The sequence below is a fragment of the Dipodomys spectabilis genome, unplaced genomic scaffold, assembly GCF_019054845.1.
Source record: "Dipodomys spectabilis isolate Male_0828 unplaced genomic scaffold, ASM1905484v1 ptg000235l, whole genome shotgun sequence".
Taxonomy (NCBI): Eukaryota; Metazoa; Chordata; class Mammalia; order Rodentia; family Heteromyidae; genus Dipodomys; species Dipodomys spectabilis.
In genome coordinates this window covers 2167324-2192057 of record NW_024870912.1, presented here as the reverse complement: position 1 = coordinate 2192057, position 24734 = coordinate 2167324, and the positions used below count along the sequence as shown (strand labels likewise).

The 24734-nt window shown below is 38.1% G+C and overlaps 1 protein-coding gene across 1 annotated transcript in view; it reads left to right on the top strand.

Moving 5' to 3' along the window:
* The window catches only part of L3mbtl4 (L3MBTL histone methyl-lysine binding protein 4), a 310153-nt gene that overhangs the window by 63843 nt on the left and 221576 nt on the right, over positions 1 to 24734 (top strand). Inside the window, exons 5-9 of the mRNA XM_042699191.1 lie at positions 10504 to 10608; positions 11998 to 12133; positions 13936 to 14027; positions 15602 to 15756; positions 17082 to 17158. Coding sequence (XP_042555125.1) covers positions 10504 to 10608; positions 11998 to 12133; positions 13936 to 14027; positions 15602 to 15756; positions 17082 to 17158 — 565 coding nt within the window. The remainder of the gene's footprint in view (positions 1 to 10503; positions 10609 to 11997; positions 12134 to 13935; positions 14028 to 15601; positions 15757 to 17081; positions 17159 to 24734) is intronic.

Genomic DNA, 24734 nt, shown 5'->3' with positions numbered 1-24734 from the left:
TTTGTGTGGTGAGCATGCTTCCACATTTCTTGAAAATCATTGAAAAACACGATCCTCATATAGCTTTCTTAAGAGGACCCTTGAAGCCCTGATCATTAGCCACATGGTGAATGTACATCGCTTGCTTCATATTTATTTAAACCACGGGGAAATACCTCACACATGCTGACATGTCAGTTCCAAGTTATAATCTCAACCCATATGTTCTTTTGATTTGCTAAAGTGTTTGTTTGCCTATTTTTGTCTTATGTATGTATTTTGTTGTCCCCTGTTTGTTTGAAGGCAACTTCATTGGTGTTTAACACTTCTCTTAGGGGAGTAAAAACATTTGTTGAGAAAGTGCTGTGTGTATTATGTTCAGATGTTTGGCTGAGGCTTAAATCATCAGTAAGCTCACAAAGCCCATTTAAACATGCAGTGAAGCTTGATGCTGTGACTTCTTTAAGCTGGGTAATTGCTGAGCTTCTGAGGAGCAGAGGAGATTCTTGTTCCTATTCATTCCTCACAATCTCCAGGGCCATAAGTTGTAGGACAAAACTGAAGGTTCCTCTTGATCTTGTGGCTCAGATACATTCCTTGTGTTCTGGATCTTCTCTGAAATGCTAAGATTTAAAGCACCAGGGCTGCTGATCTGAAGGTTGTAGCTAGACAGAGCTGCTTCTTGTTTTTGGAGATGGGGTGGGGGATCTAGAGCCCCTGGAGTGGCTACTTATCTGCAATACCAGCTGGGAGCTAGGAGCTGAGCATCAAGCCCAGAGATCTTCAGAAGGATGAGAATTAAAAGGAGCAAAGCATGGCATTCAGAATGAAAGGTAGACAAGACTCTTATTGTTAAATGAAACAACTTAGGAGGATCCTTGTCTCCTTCCAGCCCCCACCTCTGAAACAGTTAAGTCATTTGGAAAAAAAAGTGGGTTTATGGTTTAGGTTACTAGACCAGAGAATTCAAGAAATCTATTCAGATGGGGGGAAATTGCAAAAATTTCCTCTGTGTAATGTTGTGCTAATGGGTTCTCATTGTCGATGGTCTTAGGTTACCTGGGCCCAGCAGTGGGTTCCCTGCTTTGATATGTGTGGGCTCTCTCTCTCTCTCTCTCTCTCTCTCTCTGAGAATACAGTCAGCAGTTAGTATTCTAATTTTTCTTATGTGGCTAAATTTCATATAAACTCACAAAGAATTGCATTAACGTAATTGGGTATGCTGTTTTTGAGCCCTGAGTTCATGTCCTCTGTCTGTAGGATGTGTCTTGGTATAATGTTGCAACAGTTGAACTTCTGAGTTCAGAATTAAACAATGAAAAAGTTGTTGGACATACAAGGGCGTCTCTAAAGCAAAAGCATAGGAATACTTGGTTGGCTACCTTGGTTGATGGTTGGATAGGAGAGAGATGGCAGACGTAGATGTTACTTTGCAAGAGCAGAGCCTAGCCCACAGAGCTGTGATGAACAGCTTTAATGGCCCTGTGTCCTGCTTGTTCGTATCCAAAATGTAGTATATGTTTGGTACTTTGATCAATAGTATATTCCCTTGAAGGAACCTCATGTGACTTACAGTTATTTTTTGAATCATAACCCCTTTAACATTCAATGAAAATGACTGTTAGTACTCTTAGTGGAATGCTTATAACCACTTAAATATAACATTTTATATAACATTAGGCTTCTTAATCATTAAAAACACCAAGAATATCCCTATATCCCCACCATTAGAAACAATTCTATCAAGGTATAGCTTGAAGAGATAATAATTTTGCGTGTGAGTACATGAGTGTGTGCAAGTGTGTGTGTAAATTCTCAATTTCTCCATGATTCAAACAAAAGAAAATCCCAAGGGGGAGGAATCTCAATTCTTGATCACACTTGGGTGGCAATTATAAACCTTGAGAAAGAAGCAGGAAGGATTTGTGACCCACCTCGGTTTCCCAGTGTGTTGCAGAGAGAAGACTTTCATGATGGAAAGGTCCTTTACCTGGACTACCACTAAGGCTATAGGAAAGCAACAGAAAATTGGAACTCAAAAGTAACTACTATGAAAAAAAGCAAATAGGTACAATGATGTAAGTTCTGGAGTTGTTCATAAAGTCTTGGAAGGTATAAGAAGCTATGTTCACCTAATGAAAGTAAGAATAATCACACTGGAAAGTTTGGGGATTTGTTCCAGGCTTGACACTTGGATGTTAATTTAAAATTGACCACCTCCTTCAGCCAGGTACCAGGAGCTGCCTGTTTTACCCCTTGAACACAGTGGCCTGGACCCTTTTCTCCACCCAAAGCCCCTGCCCTGCCTTAGTCAAGGCCTCCTTGTCACCTGCCACAGCAGTTACAGCCTTCTGGATTTCTTGTATAGGTTTGTGCACATATCAGGGTTTGAATTTGGATCATCAGTTCTCTACTGACTATGCAAATGGAGCTCTTTGTGGAAAACTCTTCAGGCTCTTTGTATATGCAATGAAACCCTTCTGTTGAATTACCTATGCTACCAATAGTGAGATCTTTCTAAAATACAGTCATGATTCTGTTTTCTTTTTCTTTTTCTTGCTTGAACTCAGGGCTTGGGCGCTGCCTGAGCTTTTTGCTCAAGGTTAGCACTTTACCACTTGAAACATTTCCACTTCTGGCTTTTGGCTGCTAATTGGAAATAAGAGTCTTGTGGGCTTTCCTGCTTAGTCTGGCTCAAAGTACAATCCACAGATCTCAGCTTCTTAAGTAGCTAGGATTCCAGGTGTAAGCTGCCAGCTCTTGGCTCATTGGCTCTCTTTAGGCACACCACTTGTAATGATTTGGTGTTGTATCATTGTAGTCAGGATGACTATGGTATACAGTGCCTTGTAAGAATATACAAACAAACAATAAAAGGAATTTTTGTGTGGGGTTGGTGGTGGAGGGGTGCTGACACTGGGCTTTGAACTCAAGACCCTAGCATTCTTTTTTATTGTAAAGGTGATGTAAAGAGGGGTTATAGTTACATAAGTCCGGTATTAAGTATGTTTCTTTTGAGCAGTGTCACCCACTCCCTCATTTTCTCACAGTGGTTTTCTTCCCTAACCCCACCCCATGAGTTGCATAGTTCATTTCCAATGAAGTGTCTAGTATGTACCACTGGTGAATTAATTTACCTTTCCCCCCACTGTTTCTGTGCTTCCCGTTCCCCTCCCCAAATCAGATAAACTTAGATACAAGACAGAAGGTACAGAAATCAAATACAGTGACAAAAGGGAAGAAAAATAGAAAGAAAAACCCGCAAAATGTAAAATGAAAAACCTCTTTTTTTCCACTTCTTGGAATTCATTTTGATAAGCCTCATTTTATGTGATCATATGCACATACCTATTGAACCTTTGTGATCTTCTCCTAAGAATATCTTCCTTTGTTTCAGTATGTGAATGTCTAGAGTCCTGTTTAATTAACCATGCCCAAGTACAATTTTTGTCTTTTATTATCCACTGGGTTTGCTTATAGATTTATAGGCACATTCTAATTATTACAAATGAGGGAAACCATGCAACCTATGTTTCTTTGGGTCTGGCTTGCTTCACTTAATATAATTTTTTCCAAGTCTTTCCATTTCCTTATGAATGTGGCAGAGTAATTCTTTCTGATGGAAGCATAGAATTCTATTGTGTATTTTCTTGATTTACTCTTCCACTGAGAGGCATCTGGGTTGATTCCCTATCTTAGTTTTGGTAAACAATCCTGCAGTGAACATGGTTGCGCTGGTGGCTTTAGAGTGGCCTGGTTTGTGGTCATTTGAATAAATGCCCAGGAGTGGGATTGCTGGATCATAGGAAAGCTCTATGTTTAGTCTTTTGAGGAACCTCCATACTGCTTTCCAGACTGGTTGAACAAGTTTACATTCCCACCAACATTGTAGTAGTTCCCTTTTGGCAACATCCCTGCCAGAATCTATTATTGTTAGTTTTCTTGATAATGGCCATTCTAACTGGGGTGAGATGGAATCTCAATGTTGTTTTGATTTGCATTTCTTTTATGGAAAGAGATGTAGAGTATCTTGTCACACATCTATTGCCATTCTTATTTCTTATTCAGGGAAAGCTCTCCTTAGATCTTTATCCCACTTATTGATTGGGTGTCCTCTCTTTGAGGATTTGTTTTGGGGAAATTTAATTTTTTGAGCTCTAAGTAAATTTTAAATATGAGGCCCTGCTGTGATGCATAACTAGCAAAGATCTCCCACTTTGGGCTTTCCATTTATCTTACTAGTTATGTCTTTGGCTTTGTTGGTCAAGGCTGGTGCTCTACCACTGGTTTATTATTATTATTTGTTTTTGCTTTAAAGAGCTATTTCTTCATCTTTTCTTCTGACACTTTTGATTGTGTATGTGTGTGAGGGGGCTAGTACTGGGATTTGAACTAAGGGCCTCATGTAAGTTATACAAGTCTTTACTTTGAGCCATAGCCTTAGTTATTTTTTTAAATAGGATATTTGCATTTGGTCCAAAAGTTTCTGTAATAGCAGGAAAGTATAAATAGGAGATTTTTTGTTGTGATTTTATTAGTTGTGATTGGGTCTTGCTAACTTTTTGCCAAGGTAGTCCTCAAATTTCTACCCTTCTGATCACTCCCAGGAATCTTGAATTAAAAGTATGAGCCACTGTGCCCTGCTTGAATTATGTTTTACACTATCAATTGCAAGACTGATTTTGTTTCCCCTGTGAGTAGAGAAAATCTTTTGATGCTGACATGTTGTTAAATCTACTGTGATCAAGCTTCTTATACTATAGTTTGCCTTTATAAGACCTCTGATGTCTCCTGCTTCACATTTGGAATTGTGATGCTTCAGCCCTGGAGATGTGTATTAGGACAATGTAAGATGTGCAGATGTTGGTGACATAAAACCCTTGAAGCAGGCTGCCGTACTTATGGAAATAGTCTTTGGCATCATAATAAATTCTGTTTTTATCATCCACATGCAGACCTTCCATGAATCTCTTCCCCTGCTGGCAGCAGAGGCCGTTTTCATCATCAGAGGCTGACGGCCTGGCCCAGTGGGCTGCATAGTGTGCTATGAGTGTGGGCCTCTGAGTCTGGGGCTTGACTGTATGTCAGATTTCCCCCATTCTTTCAACATTGACTTAATATCAGCATAATGTGGACACATCTGTGGCCTGGGCCAGCACTTGCTGGCGTTCAGATGTAGCCATGACCCTGTCACCTCAGTGCTCTCCTGGCAAACCTTGGAAGATGCTCTGCTAATGATTGTGGCCATCTACCCTTCACAGTCTGTATTGGATCAGTGAGCAATTGTCACAATGTACCATCTGTGTTCATGATCATGTGCAATGCGCTGCATTTCTTACACACTCTATCAGCTGTCCAAGAGTTGTATCATTGGTGTCAGGCTACTCATGGAGCAGAGACCCACAGGGACCCACAGAGAGTAGACACCTGTGGGGACACACACATCAGGATTGCCCTTAAATGTGGCTTCACAGCAGCCTGTCTGGATTTTCTCTACGTGTAGCCTTTCCCCCTTAACACCATGAGTCATTTTTATAAGCTTTTAAAATAATAACTCATAATTTGTACCTGCATTTGCTATGAGGATAGAACCTTGAATAATGATTCTCCATTATCAGTGACAAAACAAATCAGTTTCCTACGAAAATATTGCTTCGCCTCTATTCTGGGACAAGAAAATGGCCAAACAACACAACTTGTCTTGTGTTTCCATGGGCACATGGCACTTGTTTGGAAATACGTTTAAAGAAGCCATCCCTGGCCAGGGGCCAGGTTTTCTAGTGCCAGCTCTGTCCTCTTAGGTGGTCCATTGTTTGGCAGGTTTCCCAAACTGACGTCGCTAGTTATTAATTATGCTACTAAACTGGCTGTATGTCCTGGAGAAAGTCCCCTCCCCTGCTTGGGTGGACTTCATTTAATTGTAAAAGCTTTGTGTTTAAAATAATCAGATCTACAAGCCTTAGGATCTTGTGTGAGTTTCATGAGCTTATTGTTTGTTTTAAGTGTGTGATTTCTAGCTCCCCTTCCTTATAATGAAATACAGTGGGGTTTTATTTAATAAATTGAAAAGCCTTGTGTTGAATATTGACATTCAATCTCAGTGAAGTAATGGTTTTATAAAGCACAACAATAATTGTTTTAAAGAGGAAATTGTTTATTGTCAAATCATGTCATGACTAAATCATTACACAAAAAGCAGACAATGGAAGGCACTTATGTTTCTCACGAAATGTTGCCTTTCACAGGGTTAACGACTGCTGTGTTTGGTTTTATGGCAGCATTCGAGGAAGCCTCCAGTACTTGGCTGAAATGTTGGGAGCTATAGGCAGGGGCAGCCCATGCTGCCCTTACTCCAGGCTGTGAGGTGTTGGAGGGCCAGGTTTCCCAAGCAGGCGGGTGTGCTCACTCTACATCACTATGCAGCCTCCCAACACCTCCATCTACAGCTCTTGATTGTGTGGGGAAAAAAAAAGAAAATAGAACGCTGTTGTGTTGCTTTCTACAGCTTCCTCATTCTCCATTCTGCATTACTAATATGCCCCTTCTCAACCTCCTCACTGTCTTAATAATATTGTGTGTGCCTGCACAGGCATGCGTGTGTGGTGTGTTGAAGTGAGCAGGATGATTTCAAAGCAGTGAACAGGAGGCAGGCACACCAAGCCTGCTAAATGCAATCTGCTGGAAAACAGAGGAGATGTGAAAAGAGGGCTGGGAGACACAATGACATGTATTTCTCTAGAGATAAAATATCCCTGAGAAATCATGTATTCTTGCCATTTCAGTTTTGGATTTTATCTTCTTTAAAGTTTTTCCTTGGGAGCTTCAAAATGATCTGTGACTGTAAGAAAGATTTTAACGGCATTTTACAAGCCATTTCATAAAGAGTTAAAAGATGGCCTCGCGTTTACATGAAAAGCCAGGCGCATTGAATGAATGGTGGTACTCACATACAATGGAATACACTGCAGCTGTTACCGCAACAATGAGATGTACAAGACGTTATGTCGAAAAATGAACTTTACAACTTTGGCCAGGGATGGGGTGGAGGGGGTGGGGAAGGGGGAAGTGGGGTAGGGTTGGGGTAGGAAAAGGATGGGAAGGGGAAACAAAGGAAGAGGCAACAATGCTTGATAAGAAATGTACTCATTACCATTCTCATGTAATTGTAACCCCTCTGTATGGTATTTTCACAATAAAAAAAATATATATAATAAACAAAGTTGGGGGAACATTGGTGTGAGCTAGCGTTGGGTGTTTTCTAGGAGACATGTATTTTTTTTCTGTACACGTACAGAAAGCATGCACAGAAAGGCACAATAGTATTTGCCTTGTGTGTAAGAACAAAGGGAAAACAAGAAAAGTAAGCACATGATCTTTTAAGAAAAAAAAAAAAAAACAAAGACACAAGACAAACTAGGGAACAATGGTTATTCGAGAAGTTTTAGGAGGAATGAGGTTGATAGGATTCGGGGCCGAAAAGAAACATCTTTGAGTACCACGTATTATGATTTTACCTTTCAGAAACTTATTGACACTCTATATACTAAAACTAAAACTAAATATTATTGTGAGCCAAAAGCAGTTTTAGTTAATAATCTCAATTGTACGTGAAAATATACCACAACAGCACTGGAGGGAAAACAATGAATCTACACTATTTTAAATTACAGATTCCATTCTGTGATGGCAGAGTGGGTGGAAGGATCCATCACAGCCATTCCAGGGGACCACACAGAGGCAGGCAGGCGCAGGAGAAAGATTATTAAAATGTTTATTAAAGGAGCCATATGTCCCTCGGAGAGAGAGCACATGGCAGCCTCCACTATCAAGGTAGCAGCATGGTCTGGGGGTAGGAAGTGAGGTAGAGGGGAGTCCGGGTAGGTCTGGGCAGAGAGAGAGGGGCCAGCTGTCTGGAAGGAACTCTAGGACTGAGAGGAGCTCAGGTCTGGGTGGAGCTGAGGACCAAAGGTGGGCATAATGCTTACATTGCCCACTCCATTGTTTAATAAAAATAGGGAGCCCCAGGCCGGGGAGTGTCTAGGGTCTTTTGGGAAACTGGGTAGGGGAGAGCATAATGGACTGGTTGGAAGTACCATTCAGAGGCTACTATAAATACAAATAGCCGGTAACAAAGGCAAGACTGTAACTTTTGTCCAGTTAGAAGGTAGACAGGTATGGACATTAGGTGGGCAGCTATTTCTCTTGATCTCCCAGCTCTGATTAATTTTGGAAGGGTGAGCATAAAGTGACTCCATTTAGGATGTCATCTCCTCTTACTCATCTCCATGGTTTCCATTGCCAGGACTGACTTTGTCCTGGCAAGTGTCTCAGCATCCATTGCTGGGAGAGCTTGTCCCAGTTGGTATCTACCAGGTTTAGACTCAAGGCCTGAGCACTGTCCCTGAGCATTTCTACTCGAGGCTAGTGCTCTACCATTTAGAGTCCCAACGCCACTTTCAGCCTTTCACTGGATACTTAGAGGTGAGTCTTGAGCCATGGCTCCAGCCTGGCTCTGTGCTGATTAGCTGGGAGATGGAGTTTTGGAGAGATTCTTTGTGCTTTGGATGGCTTTGAGCTGTGGCAAAAGGAGTCTTTTTATTTCCAATTAAAGCAACAAGGAGATCAATGAGATAGAGATTACTTATAACTTGTTAACAATTGACTAACAATTATTTGCTAGAGTTTTGTAACAAAACCCAGTAGACGTTTATAAACAACAATTGATTGGCACTCTAAGTAGTGCCCATTGTCTCTGGGCAGCCTGTTTAAAGTGCCTTATATACAATACTTAACTTTTAATACATGTACAGGCCTTTTCTTGGGCTACAGCAGTATAGCCTGTTTAACACTCTGGTTTGTAAAAGCATTTTTCTGCAGTCTGAGTTACCTTTAGGAAATTTGCAGTTGTTCTTAATATACTAGCACTGTACTAAGAATCTAGACTTAGCATCTCTTTTCCTTTAGAAATACATCCAGTTATAAAATAGCAACTTATATCCTTTTCTCATATACCCCTTATGGTCTAACTTGTGGGGATTAACTTTACAGAAACAAATATCTGAACTGGCTTGTGTTTATTCTTTTTTTACCCCAAATCATCAGCCTTTTGGTCATGTGAGATGGAGCAAAGGGATGCTATGATATCTGTTTCACTTCCCGCTGGTTGCCTCTAAAATTTCTACAGTGAGGATGGGAAACAAACTCATTTTCTTTGAGTGGGCTTGTTTATTGTGTTAATGGAAAAAAACAGACCTGACATCACAGGAGATGTGCTGTAGGACTCAGTAAAACATGAATATGTACATGTGCATCTATTCATATGTTATGTGTGTGCACTCTTGTGTAACTATACAGCAAATAAATCAGACAGCAGAATGATTGAATGATTACAATTAACATTTTCATCAAGAAATGACATCCTGAGAATGATGTAGCACCTCTGTAGTATTGTAGCAAAAAAATACATATAACTTGACTCTGTTTATGAAAAAATTAAACAAAAGCAAAATGAGGAATATTCTAATGGGAAAATCAGAGTATGGGAAAGGACTGTATTCTTAAATAAATATCATTGCTCCAAATGACAAAGATGAAGGAACAGAAAATGTTAGAACTAAGGGAGACTACAAACCCTTGCCATAGAAATAATACCTGGTTCTAGGAAGGGGCTACTTGTTTCTAATTTGTACTCTTGGTTCCTTCTAAATTTCAACAGTTTAAAAAATTACCTGGAAAATATCAGTCTAGTTTTAGAGTTTAGAAGGATTTCATAGGCTGAATGTGCAAGTATGCAGGAAACACACTTTCCCATATTAAAATGACATCTTTCAACTAAGCATGTTGGGTATATGTATAATTTCAGCACTTGGGAATGCAGAGGCAAAAAGACATTGAGTTCAAGGCCACTCTGGACTACCCAGTAGCACCCTTTCTAGAAAACAGAAAGTTTCTCTATAGCAGTGTTACTGTAAACAGTGAAGGGCCCAGTTAAAGATAGAGAATGGATAATTCGTGTAAGCCACAAAGATTGATCAAGAGAGATGTATGAGAAGTTCATAAGATCTCATGGATGAACTGAGAGAATATTAACATGATTAAATCATCACTGACGGCCAGTTATATATAGTATATATAGGACTCTTTTAAACTACATTAATGAGCTTTGAAGTTATACAGTAAATTCATTTTTAAAATTTCTATTTTATTTCACCATTTAAAGAAACTGTAGTTATCTATAATTGTGGATTATACAATGATAATATGATACTTTTTTACATAGTGGATGACTGGATCAAACTAATAAATATATCAATGACCATAAATACCTATCATGTATTCCTCCTGTATAATCCTAAGATCAGAGATTTCCCATGCCTCTTATACCCCAACCTCTGGGAACTACTTGTCTATTCTCTGCTTTTATGACTTCTGTTTTTTCAGATGCCAGATAATGATGACACAGTTCAACTTACATTAAATTGTGAAGCAATTTAAATAACTTGTGTTGTATCATAATTTTCCTAGGATCAATCCTTTCCGGAGCATGAAAATGGTTTTCAGATTGGGATGAGATTAGAAGGCATTGATCCTCGACATCCATCTGTATTCTGTGTGCTTTCTGTAGCTGAGGTAAGAGATGGTGTTGTCTTAGGCAGATTACGCGATCATAGAATTTTCTAGAAAATAACAAATTTGAGTTATATTGTATCTTTAACAAGGTCCAGTACATTATGGATTTATTTTGTTTGGTAATGTGTAAAATACGTTTCCTAATGTGTTTTTCCTTACTCAGAAGATGAATTTTCTAGCACTTCCACCGACTAGTGTTTTCTTGACTTAATTGGTAAATAGTTTTCATCTAAGGTTGATAATAATCCATGAGTCCCACATGTTTGTTAATACTGTTAGCAGACATATAATTATTTATGTATTAGCTGAAGGAGTGAGAAATGGCAATGAATTATGTTCACATACATGAATTATACATTTATATAAGTATGTTCATTTTATAAAAAGTATATATATTGACCCACCATTCAGGAAAGTAAAAGGCTTACAAAATGTGATGCTTACTAAACGTATTATTAAATCAATAAAGATGTCTATATTTCTAACAGCATTGAACCTAGAAGTCACATTCATTTGCTTTACTTGATTGATTGTAGCTATTAAACTCATATTGCATGCATAGAGGATATGTTTCTCAGAGTTTTGTTATTTTCAGTGTTGAGTATGCTGGTCCACATGTTAGAGTTAAAATCAGGCTGTGCTTTGTCTTGAGATATGAATCCAAGGGGAACTGCAGGATATTTGGTTTCTGAATGTATATTTGACAGGCATTGAATTATTAAATTAGTCAATTAATGTACATATATTGATCTCAGATTCTTAGACTGGCTAGAAGGCTGTGTTTTGGTAGATGACTCTAGATACCTGACTATTTACTTCCTCACCATTTTTTTTTTTTTTTTTTAATGTTCTTTAAGAGAGCCATGATCTATCTTCTGAAAAAAAAAAACAAACTCGTGTTAGATAAACTTTGTCCATGCATAATTTATATTGTTTGCCAATTATTTAACTTAATGAATAAAAATTTATCAAATAAGATTCCATGACAAAAATATAAAACAGTTACTTAGCAATTGTTTGAGAAAAAGTTATTATCATGAGTTTTTTTTTTTTAATTTTATTTTATTTTATTTGAGAACATACTTTACAGAGGGGTTACAATTACATGGGCAGGATAATGCATACATTTCTTACCAAACATTGCAGCCTCCTCCTTTGTTTACCCTTCACCTCCCTTCCCAGCCTCCCCCCTCCCCCCACCCAATCATACCCCACCATTTTGTTTTAATCTGATGCCATAGACTGTATTAATTGGTCCCCAAATGAAAACATTTGAATGGATGGACTCATGTGTAGAGCACTGACAAAATATCTGAATATTTTGTGAATTTTGCGTTCACTTCACATTTATGGCACTTAATGAATGGTCACAAACTTTCTATGCTGCAGGTGTGTGGTTACCGGCTGAGACTTCATTTTGATGGTTATTTAAGCTGCTATGATTTCTGGATCAATGCTGGTTCCCCTGATATTCATCCAGTAGGATGGTGTGGAAGGACCAAACATGAACTACACATCCCTAAGGGTAAGCCTGGATGCAGCTACCAACCCAATAGAATCGCTTACTATTTCAGTTTCATTTTAGTAATAGTTCATAAAATATTAACAAGAAAACCCAGTGTCAATTGATTTCCACAATGAAAGTGTGACCCACAGTGTTATCATCTTTAGAAATAAGTACCTTTAGCCAGACACTGGTGACTCACCTATAGCTCTGGCTCCTCAGGTAGATCTAGGAGAGATCTGAAGTATTATGGTCCAAATCCAACCTAAACAGAAAAATTCTTGAGATTTCATCTCCAAAATAACCAGCTTAAAACAAATATGGAGATATGTTTCAAGTAGTAGAGTATCAATTGTGAGCAAGCAAGTGGAGCAAGTACTCAGGCCCTGAGTACAAACCCTGGTACTGGTAAGATAAGAAGAAAGGGGGAAAAGAAGGGAAGAAAAGGGGGAGGAAAATGAGGGAAGGGGAGGAGGGGGCAGGAAAGAAGGGGAATAATGTATTTAAAAGAAAAGCATTTGTAACCTTTTAGATCAGATATTCTGATAAAGTACATTAGGCACAAAAATACTACAAGAGCATCTTCTTACAAAATTTATTAAGCCTTACAAGGACTATAGAACTAATGTTTAAATCATGGTCAAAATGAAATATGTCACTATATCAATGATACTGTACAGTGAAGAGAGTTGATTTAATAGGAATAGTTTGTTGCAAACTTGGAAATAATGGAAAGCGGGAAACTGGAAAGATTCACAGTTTTCTTGGGAAATACAAGTCCCATCTTTGTCTCATTTTAGATGCAGGAATCTAGGCCAGGAAGTGGAGTCTGAATCTTTATATTTACTCTGTATATATGAGCTGAGGAGTTTTTTCACTAACAACTTCCTTGTAGAGTTTCCTGCTTGCTGATATTCTATTGGATTATTGTTAGTCTGCATAGTCCTCTTATTCTCAGAAATCACTTTGTATGTCTCTTGGAATCTATCTGTCTTTTGAGACTGTTGGATTTCATAGTTACTGGTCAGGCAACAGACTCATTCATTCAGATTGTATGATAGAATCCTTACTGGGTATGGTGCTTGTGATGGCAGAGTGAATGAAGCAGTCTTTGTCTTCATGGAGCTTTCCTTCCAGAGAGGGAAGGACTGAGCAAGGCTTCAGGAAAATTCTTTACAATGGAGGAGGAGTGGGCATGGCTATGAGGTAGAGTTTCAAGGAGAAAAGTGGAAAAGCCAGGCAAGAAGGTAGATGAAACTAGAGGTGAGCCCAGGACCTTGAAGCCTGGGCAAGGAGTTTGGCATATGTTCTAATGTGAGGTTCAATCAGAATATATTTACTGAGCTCATGTTATATGGACCAGCTCTGTGTGAGCCACTTTAGAGTACATGGCAGGTAGATTTGTTTTTAATGGAGCTGCCAGATGGTCTTTGGATTGTGAAGGGATTCCTATAATTCTCCCAAGTATCAGGCTTTTTGGGTGCAGTATGGCCTCCCATCTTCTCTGTGACATGGCTTCTTCAGAGCCAGAGCAACACAGGGTCTCCTAAAGCCTTAATGATGATAAGACTTGCATCATACCAGCATGGGACCAAGTCTACATCTCAGTGACCAAAATGTTTGTGGGTAATAAGGTGCCTCATGGACAAACAAACACATTTGAGGAAATTGGTAGAATGCTTAGGTCTTAATGTAAATTATTTGTGCTATGCTAGGAACATTGGCTGTATAGCAGAAGATTGAATAGTAATAGTAACTCTCATGTTTAATATGTATCTGATAATACCTGGTGGTTGTTTTGAGCAATGTGTCTTTTTTTTTAGGTTATAGAAAAGATAAATTTGTTTGGATGGATTACTTGAAGGCCTGCAAATTACAAAATGCTCCTAAGAAATTATTCAGAAACAGAAGTTCTGTAAGTATTTTCTTCCTCGGCATAAATCAGGCTTTCCCTTGAGCTTAAATTTCTTCACAAATTCACTTTATATTCTGTTGTATTTTAATCCTTTAAGGAATTAGGAAAGTCTTAACTTCCTGTAACTCTGCTCACTTAATTTGCCACAGTTTCCTGTAGGCATATCCTTTTTTTTTCCTTCAAAAGTATAATTAAAGACTTCAATTAAATGTCTAAAGTTGAAAAATTTACATTGAAATCCTGCTAAAATTAAAGTTCTTTTTATAAGTGGTTTTCATTCTTGCTTGCTTGCAGTGGGTTAGTGTTTTAAGCTTAACTTAAACCAAAAGCCACTCTAGGTAGACCTTGGCTGTTCCTAGCTTACAGACTTTTATGCAAGATAAAAAAGACAAGAGGAGCATTTTCTATAGACTGTAGGTGTTGTGAGGACTTGATGAGAGAGCTCCATATGACACCCTTGTCCCCAGCCACCCAGAGAACCTTCAATAGGCAGAAAGCTGCTCTCTGGGCTCAGAGAAGTGTGAGGTACTCTGGGAGAGGGCATAGCAGCACAGAAGTTTGTGGTTAGGACTTGGTTCTGCTACCTGAGGCTGGGTCATGGAGAACTGAAGCTTGGGGTCAGGAATTAGCTTTGCCACCTAGGGCTGCCATGTACAAATACCTCACTTAATTTCTAGAAAGTTCCATTTCCTGATCTTGAAATGAATGTTATACACCTGTTAAATGTGTTTCTGTGAGTGTCAAGGAGAAGGAATTAACTAAATGTGAAAATGCTTTAAAATAGAATATGCTAAGGGAAAATAAAATCAGTAGTTCATAATAGATAGTAAAGAAACAGATAAAAACTCCTAGATCTCAGATATTGTATGTATCCTAAATCCTAAGACTGACTAGTTATAGTCATTCACACATAGAATGAAGTTTTATAACTGTTGATGCTAAATGCTAATACTAAAGAGACATTTCTAACTGAAATTGTATTCTTAGTTTAGTGTATATATGTCCCTTAAATATTGAGAAAACTATTATTTTTAGATCTAATGAGAAAAATGATATTTGATAGTTAAATCAAGACTATACTTACCAGTAGTTCAAATACTGGTATTTGGAAACTACGCAAAACTCCATAGGGAGCTTCAAGCACAGATATGTCCTAATTCATAAAGTGCTGGGTTTTAAGTTTAATACAAATTTCCCTAAACCAAAGAGTGAAAATTGAAGATGATAAAGGAAAAATATCCTCCCTGAACTGAATAGCAAATATTATTTGCCACATATTACTAGAAGCAGATTGACATGGAATCATGTCTGATCAAAGGTGTGTGTGTGTGTGTGTGTGTGTGTGTGTGTGTGTGCGCGCGCGCACGTGCGCGCGCACCCAAAGGGGTGCCTGGCCTTTTTAGTGAATGGGGGTATTTATTCACCTGGCACTTGTGGCTTACTTTCAGAGGGTGGAAAATTGATACTCCAGGGACTTTACTGATGCCTAAATACTGTAGAGATACGGACATTGGCTCAGCCCTGTTAATATGCTGTTTCTTTTTTGTGCCTCTTCTCCTTCTGGTACATGTTAGAATGGGCCAATGCCTAAGGATTTTCAGGTGGGAATGAAGCTGGAGGCTGTGGATAGGAAGAACCCTTCCTTGGTTTGTGTGGCAACCATAGCAGACATTGTGGATGATCGCCTGCGAGTGCACTTCGACAATCGCGATGAGAGTTATGATTACTGGTGTGTTTTCTTTTCTCTCTTTCTTTTTTGTGTGTGCTGGTACTGGGGATTGAATTTACAGTCTTAGGCCCTGGCTTTTCCACTCACAAGGTTGGTGCTCTACCAATGAGTCACAGTCCCATTTCTGGTTTGTTTTTTTGTTTTTGTTTTTATTTTTTTGCTGGTTAATCAGAGATAAAAGTCTCACAGCCTGTAATTGTCTGTCTGCCACCTAGGGCTTGAAATCAACATGCCCTTCCCAAAATGAAAGCCTATGCTTATCAAGATTTATTAGGCTGACAGAATCATGATCCTCAGATCTCAGCCTCCTGAGTAGGTAGGATTACAGGCATGAGCTACTGGCACTCGCCTAAGTTGTGTTTTATTTTTTTTAAGGTGTTCATGTTTGGTGATATTCTCTCTGTCCCAACAGTAATGCATGTTAGGCATTTAGAAGATAACTCTTCAGTACCATTGCTCACACATCCACTGTTGAATTCAAGCATCTAAGGAACTTTCTTTCCATCCTTCGGGAAATTACTGAAGTAAGGTGGGCAGTCTAGAGTTCTTCATTGTATTATGCCAAGTTTGTAAGAGAAACAGGAGGAAATTAAGACATTACCAGTTATATGTGTGTGTGCATGTAGTTTCCTGGCCTGAAAAATGTTGAGCTCAGATTGTCATATAAAAGAAAGACCCCAAGAAAAGAAGAATGAAATATTGGAAAGCCTGTGAGGAATATGCTATGAAGCCATTAAACCAACACTGCATGAGTTGAAAGAGTTTACTGGAGGGAAGCTTGAAATATGGAAGAAGAGGTTATAGCAAAAATAATTTTTGGAACATTTTCTCATAGTATGTCCTGAGTGAGCCTATATGACCAAAGTCCTGTGTTCTCCTTTGAACTAAGAAACAGAACAGAATAATTATTGTATATGTCTTAGAGAGAACATTCTGAATTCTTTGAAAAGGAAAGGGAAGGAAAACAGTCACTTGTATTCTTGATTGGAATTTCCTATTAAAATTTGGACTGTCCCATTAATGTTTTCCCTTGGTCCTAGCAATAACTGGTAGAAGAAATTCATTAAAATATTCACTCTGGGGATATCACTGGCATTTTAGGTCCTTGTCAATCCTTCACTCCTTTTTATGCTTTTAAATTTCAAGAAGATTATGCAAAACAGAAGTGTTGTCAGTCAGCATGCAAATAAAGTAATAAAAATGACTTCTAATTTTAAAGCAATGAAGTACAATTTTCCATGGTATCTTTATATCCAGGATGGCCTTTACTATTGGATTCTTTCCCTGGCTTTGGGTGATAATCTGACACAGACTTCTTTCCACAGGTGTGATGTTAATAGTCCTTATGTCCAGCCAGTTGGTTGGTGTCAGGAGAATGGAAGACCTCTGATAGCCCCTCCAGGTGAGCAGACTGGTCTTTTTTGAAGTGCTTTCAGCATGAGTGGTATTCCCATCTTTACTTTTGTTTATGCAAATGGCATTTAACTATGCAGTGTGTGGGGGGTGGGGGAAGGAAGGCCTGTAATTGTCTGTCTGCCACCTAGGGCTTGAAATCAACATGCCCTTCCCCAAATGAAAGCCTATGCTTATCAAGATTTATTAGGCTGACATTAAAAATGTTGCTAAATTCTTTTTATTCCACTGTTGCTGAGGATCGACATTTACAACTAGTTATTTTCAGGTTCATACTTTATTTTTTTAACTTAATTCATTAGATGAACAAAAGGATTGTTAAATCTGTTTCACTTTGTTAAGTGCAGAGAATCTAGAAGTGGGGAAAAAAATCTAGAAGCAGAAAAATATATCTAGAAGCCCACTTCCCTCACGCTTCTTAAAAAACCTAGAAATGAAAGCTTCAGAAATGAGGATTAATGATCCTGACTTAATCCTTCAACAAACCAACTGAATGACTGAACTAAATGTTTGAACAATGATTATTCATATTACAGAACTATTAAAATACACTACTATATACAAATGTATTAATGGAAAGAGAGTAGATTCAAGGGAGATCTCAAAAAACATTATTCCCATAGAAAGGAAAAGTCAAAGCCAGGTGCCAGTGGCTCATTCCTGTAATCCTAGCTACTCAGCAAGTTGAGAACTGAGGATCACAGTTCAAAGCCAGCCTGGGTAGGAAAGTCTGAGACTCTTAACTCCAATAAATTACTCAGAAAAAGCCAGAAGTGGTGCTGTGGGTCAAGTGGTAGAGCTGTGAAGTATACTAAATAGGTAGATTTCATTAGGTAGCCAAGGAAGAGAACACCATGAGCTTATTCAGGCAGGAAAACAAGCTTATTTACCAAGCTGCTGCCCCTGGCTGTGCATGGTGGATAGGTATGGCTGAAAAGGAAGGGAAGGGGTGACCCACCTCTGGGCCAGGACTTATTTAGGCCAGGAACAGGAAGAGGTGTGGCCAGAAGGGGGAAAGGTGTGGCCACACTAGATCCAGATGTGACTTCAGGGTCTGGGACCCTCCTAAGGTCAGATGGGAGGCAGGTGACCAGAAGTGGCCCAGGATGTGACCTAGCAGGAAGGGAAGGTGACTCCTTCCAGGTCTGCCGGTCACCTAGGTAACAGATACTGGTTGGAAGGTTGGCAAAGAGAGAGGGAGACAACCCTGTGCAGACCTTACACTAGCTTTGAGCAAAAGAAGTTCAGAGACAGCACCCAAGCCCGGAGTACAACACCAGGGATGGCAAAAACAGAAAGAAAGAAAAAAAGCAAGAAAGAAAGAAAAAAAGAAAGAAAGAAAGAAAAAGAGAAAGAAAGGAAGAAAGAAAAGGAAGGAAGGAAGGAAGGAAGGGTCAAAGTTCAACAAAATAAACTTGAAAGGGGTAGAGTGGAGTCAAGGGGAAAAAGATAGACAAATGAATAAGATAAGTTGGGGAGGATGCAGTCAAAAATCCCATTGTAACAATGAGATGTACAAGACATTGTTGAAAATGAACTTTACAATTGTGGCGGGGGGGGGGGGGGGGGGGGGGGGGGGGGGGGGGAGTTGGGGAAGTGGTTAGGGAAGGGATGGTAGGGGTAAATCAAAGGAGGAGGTAACAATGCTTGATAGGAAATGTACTCATTACCCTACTCATGTGAGCATAACCCATCTGTACAGTATTTTTACAATAAAAATATATATGGAAAAAATTCAATGTATATCCTGCAAAATTAACAAGAATGAGGAAAGGAGTGGATTAGGAGGGATAAATGAGAATGTTGAAAGTGGAGACATTGATCGATACATCGTATTCATAAACTGTGTTGTTAAATGACAACCTCTTTGTATACAAAGATAATAAAAGATACTTAGAGGTTTTCTCTATCAAGTCTCTTTGTTTTCAGGTTTAAAAATGAATGAGGATAAAGAGTATAGCTTAATGTGCTTGCTTAGCAAGAAGTCCTGAGTCTTGAATTCCAATCCCCAGCCCTAAAAACATAAACAAAACAAAACCAAAAAATAATTTTTTTGGCAGCATAATATTAGCATTTTTTTGGTGGGTTGTGGGGCTTGAACTCTGGGCCTGGGCGCTGTCCCTCAGATCTTCAGCTCAAGGTGAGTACTCTACCACTTGAGCCACAGCGCCACTTCTGTTTTCTTGTGGTTTAATGGAGAGAAGAGTCTCATGGACTTTTCTTGCCCCGGCTGGCTTTGAACCATGATCCTCAGATGTCAGCTTCCTGAGTAGGTAGGATTACAGGCATGAGCCACTGACACCCAGAAATATTAGCATTTTTAAAACAAAAGCCTCAAAGAAATAATGTCTTTCAAAACATAATTCCCAAGAAGAAATGTAGATTATATGATATGCCATCTGGAATGTAGCATCTATTTGATTTTTTAATTTGAATCATTCTTGAGGTTTGCTATTTTGAAATCTTTTTTCTCCTCTGTGACTACAGATAAATAGAACTTTCCATCCAAGTATTGAGTTTGGTAACCATTTGACAAGAGTTGAAAGCATATTAAAACATATCTATTTAGTCTTGAAGAGTTTTTTATGAAATGTGTAGCAACAAATTTGCTTTTGACACAGAGTTGTGTGTCTTGTTTTTCTGTAGGACTGGCTGCAGCTAACTTTAGATTCTGGTTCTTTAAGATGAGGTGGGTGTCTGTCATGTAGGGGCTCTTATGGAGGAGGACTCTACTCCTTCTTGAAATCCTTTAGGGAAATCACTTCCCTTCCATCATGCTCTCTAGAGAAACTAGGGTTGTATTCAGTGTTAAAGTACATTATTCTGATTATGTTTCTGTGTATATCCACAAAGGTGCTGTGTACTGCATTAAGAACAAGTGGTCCAGAAACACATCATGATTTTTTCTGACAAATAGAGGCTGAATCTGAGGTCACCAATGATTATTGGGTTCTCATTGGATCCCTTACTGAAAAATCAGTTTATCACAGATGCTTGGATTTTGCATCTCCACTCTCAATTCTGTTTTGATGATTAGTGAAATACTTTAACCTGATTACTTCTGCTTTGTAGTAAGTTTTGAAATTAGAAAATGTGAATCTTCTAGCACTGTTCTCCTTCAAGATTGTTTTGTCTCTTCTGAGTCTCTTCTGTTTCCATAGGAATTTTAGAATTTACTTGTCAAGTTCTGTTACAAAGCCAGCTGGGATTTTTTTCCTGCTGTATTATGGCTTTATTTTTACAAGGGTAGAATTTTATAACTAGAATTTTAAGGATATATATATATATATATATATATATATATATATATATATATATATATATAGTTTTTCTAGTTTATGGTGGTTTTTAATTTTTAGTTTTGTTTTTAATTATCAAGATGACGTACAGAGGGGTTTCAGTAAGGTAATGAGTACATTTTTTTTTTGTCAGTCACAGGGCCTGAACTTTGGGCCTGGGCACTGTCCCTTAGCTCTTCAGCTCAAGGCTAGCGCTCTACCACTTGAGCCACAGCACCACTTCTGGCTTTTTCTGCTTATGTGGTGCTTAAGAATCGAACCCAGGGCCTCATGCATGCAAAGCAAGCACTCTACCACTGAGCCATCTTCCCAGCCCATGAGTATATTTCTTGTCAAGGTTGTTACCCCTTCCCTCAACTTTCTCCTACTTTCCCTCCTCCAATTCCCCCAAGTTGTAGAGATCATTTCCAACATACTGTCTTATATATATTGCTATTGCATTGATTTTCCCCTTGCCTTTTCTCTCACCATTCTGTTGTTCCCTTTCCCTTCCCTAATTCAAATAAACATATATACAATATCAAGATACCAAAATCAAGTACAGTGACAACAACAGAGGATATACTATAGGGGGAAGAACATGCAAAAGAAACAAAAAATTGCATAGTACATTATAAACAACAACAACAAAGAAAATACCTCTTGTGTCCATGTCTTGGAGTTCATTTCACTTAGCATCATCTTATATGGTCAGATGTACCTAGCTGTTGAGCTATTCTGCTCATCTGCTAAGCTTATTCTAGACATTTACTAATTACTGCAAATAATGGAAACCATGTTTCTTTGTGGGATTTTTTGATAGAAATTGCATTATGAATCTGGATATTAAGTTGGAAATTATTGCAACTTTCACAATACGGAGTTAACCATCTAATGGTCATGCCCATTTTTCTATTTTTATTGTTTTAATTTCCTTTTGTTGATAATTGTAGCCTTCAGTCTGCAAGTCTTTCATGTACTTGAATCAATTTCACACTAAGCATTTCATTATTTATTCCTTTATTAAATTGAGGCCAAATTCACATAGCATACAGTTAACTACTTTAAAGTATGAAAATTGATCATATTTAATGCTGTATATTTGCCAGCTCTCTCAGTTTTCAAAATGTTTTAATCAACCTGTAAAACTTACTTAATAAGCAGCTATTTATAAGCAGAGGCTCCCTAACCCATTCCCATTTCTCTGTAGCCTCTAATCCTATCTGTCTTGCTCAATTAATCTGTTCTAGTTATATCACAAAGAACATGTTATACAATATCTGGCAACTTGTGAGTCTTCTTCACCTGGCATAATGGTTTTAAAGTATGTGTTGTGGTATAATTTATAAGTTGGCTTCTTTTCTCATGTGGCATGCTACCACTTGAGTTACAGCTCTACTTCTAGGTTTTCCTTCTAGAGCTGGCTTCAAATGACAATCCTCAGATGTTAGCCTTCTGAGTAGCTTAGTTTACAAATATGAGCCACCAATGACTTGTTACTTGATTCTTTTTTATGATTTAATACTATAATATTTAGTGTTTACTTATTCAATTAGTCTGGTGCTGAGCATTTGAATTTTTGGTTAGGAAATAACAATCTGTGAACTATATATTATATATACATATAGTGTATATTATATACAAATGGAGTGGTTAAACTGTGAGAAATACATTTTATAAAAGAAATTACTATGATCCTCTTGAATGATTTGTTTAGGTTAATTACTGGTCTTCCAAATTTGTTAGCTGTAGTTACTTTACTTAAGGTGAGTTTATATTTTGAACACTATGGTGCTTATAGATTTTTACGTTAAATTTTATTTTACAGCTTCAATTGCTGTAGTTAGGAAAGATGCATTTGCTATATTTATCACAACATTTATATGTTTGTGCATGTGTGTGCATGTGTGTGTATGTGTGTGTATAATTGCTCTGCTCAGAGAAGTTAAAGCTGGTGAAATATGTGAGCACATCTGATCTGCAGAGGTACCCCTTGTGCATTGGCAGACTTTTATAGATTGCAGATAAAAAGAGTCTCCTTCAGAGAGACTCGAGGGTCACTTTTTAAGCAGTAAATATAAAATGTAAAGATGTTTTGCACTGATACACAATTCTGTTAGGCATTCTATTCATCATCTTTCTAGAGAAGCCTTCTGAAAATATGGAAAGGCCATCTGTTCCTATAGATGAAGCATTATTATGGAATTTTAGTTGAAATTGCAAAATGACCAGACAATGCTAGAGAGTCATTTGGAAGCCCAATCTTAGCAACGTTTCCTTTCATAAGGGTTGTAGGTTCTCACAGAGACCTTGAGCTTCCTTCTGTAAGGGGCAGATAATATTTAGCTAACAATCTCCTGATACAAAACTTAAGATTTCACCTGACAGTCACTCTGATGGATAAAACTAAAAGATAAGGTTTGGTGTGGATATAGAGCTGGAACTGTCACAGGGCCAAGGAAGATGCAAAATGGAGTAACCACTGTGGAAATAGATGGGACGTTTCTCAGTAAATGGGATGTCCATTTACTTCTGTTAGTTGGGTGTCAATTTATGGCTTTGGCAAATCTTTAAATGAAAGCATTTAGTAGCAAAGCCTTAGTTGTATAATCATTGAGCCTATTGTTTTCAGTTGAAAATCTTTATGTTAAAGACCACTGAATGGATTGTTAGTTGAAGGTCATATTGCTTACTTTGTTTAGTAGTTTACATGGTTCCAAGAGACTTGTTTTCTCAACATCTTTCTATATGTGCCGGGCAGTGCTGTGTTCATGAAGAGATTCCCACCTGCCATGTTGGCAGGTGGACAGGACGCCACTATGACTGTCTGGGCACATCTGACTGACAGTAGGAGTAGGGTGGGCTCCAGGAAGGACAACTCTGGCAAGAATGCCTCTCTCATCACAGAGAGCTGTTCACCTTGAAGTCAAATTGCAGCCTGACTCAAATTCAGCTCAACAAATGTGTGTTTAGTAGTTTGTATATTGATGGAATTCAAGGAACCAAATAAAACAGAAAAACAGTGATTTCTCTGAAGGAGAGGTCAATTTTTTTTTGTCTGAAAGCTCTATTATAGCATAATTCACATACTAGAAGAACCATCTAGTTACAGTAAACAATTCAGTGGTGTTTACCATATTTACTAATCTGGATACTTGTTATTACCATATTCAATTTGATAATGTTTTCATCACTCAGAAAGGAAATCTTAAGCCCCTGGCAAGGATTTGCTTTTTGTCTTTATAGTAATTTTCTTATTCTAACATTCTGTGTAAACAAGAATTATTTGACCTGTGTTTGTTTGTATCTGGCTCCTCTTGGCAGTTAATTTAGGTATATCTATAGTGAGGCATTACCAACACATCATTTGTTTTTATTATTATTTTTAAGTAGTTGTACAAAGTTTCAATTTAATATGTTAGTTTATGAATATGGTGTATCTTGATCAATGTCACTCCTCCCATCATTCTCCTGTATGACTCCCAAGCCTACTCATTTCCTCAATATGCCTTGTTCCATTTTCACATATGTAAATTGAAAATTGTGCCTGTTTTTGCCCACCTTGTCTTTCTCCATTCATATGTCCTTTCTCCTCTATTCCTCCTCCTTGCTATAAACAAACATGTTCAGCTTCCTGGTTTTGTTATACTGTAAGTTAAGTTTTTCAGAGGAGTGTAACTCTTTTGTATAACTGTTGCGATCCTCTCCTATGTATACCATACTTAAGTCAGTTTACATATATCTACATGTATATATATATATATGTATATATATATATGCATATGGCCTGTGTGTATATTGTCATATGTTTATAATTTAGATCTAATTTCCACATATGAGAAAAATATATCTTTGTCTCTCTGAGCCTGACTTCCTTCACTTAAGAGAATACATTATTATATAGACTTTTTCCTCTTCGCTAATATATTCAAGTAGTTGTACCAAGGAGTTTCAAGTGAATAACGCTGTTCTGAACAGTTGTTTGTAAGTTTGCATGTGAAGGTGTGTTTTTGGTTCTTGGGTATGTACCCAGGAGCAAAAATGTTGGTAGTACAGTAATTCCACATCTAGTTTACTGAGGAACTGCCTGTTTCCCACAGTAAATACACCATTTTGATCTACCTCAGCCCTGTGTAACGTTTCCTGGTCCTCTCTGTCCTCAATAGCACTCATCAAAGTGGTTGTAAAGTAGAATCTTGTTTTTGGATCTCATTTTTCTTGTCTGCTCAATATGCCAGATGACTCTGCATTTCTCTAATTTTAAGGCCATTTTGTGATATTGATGAC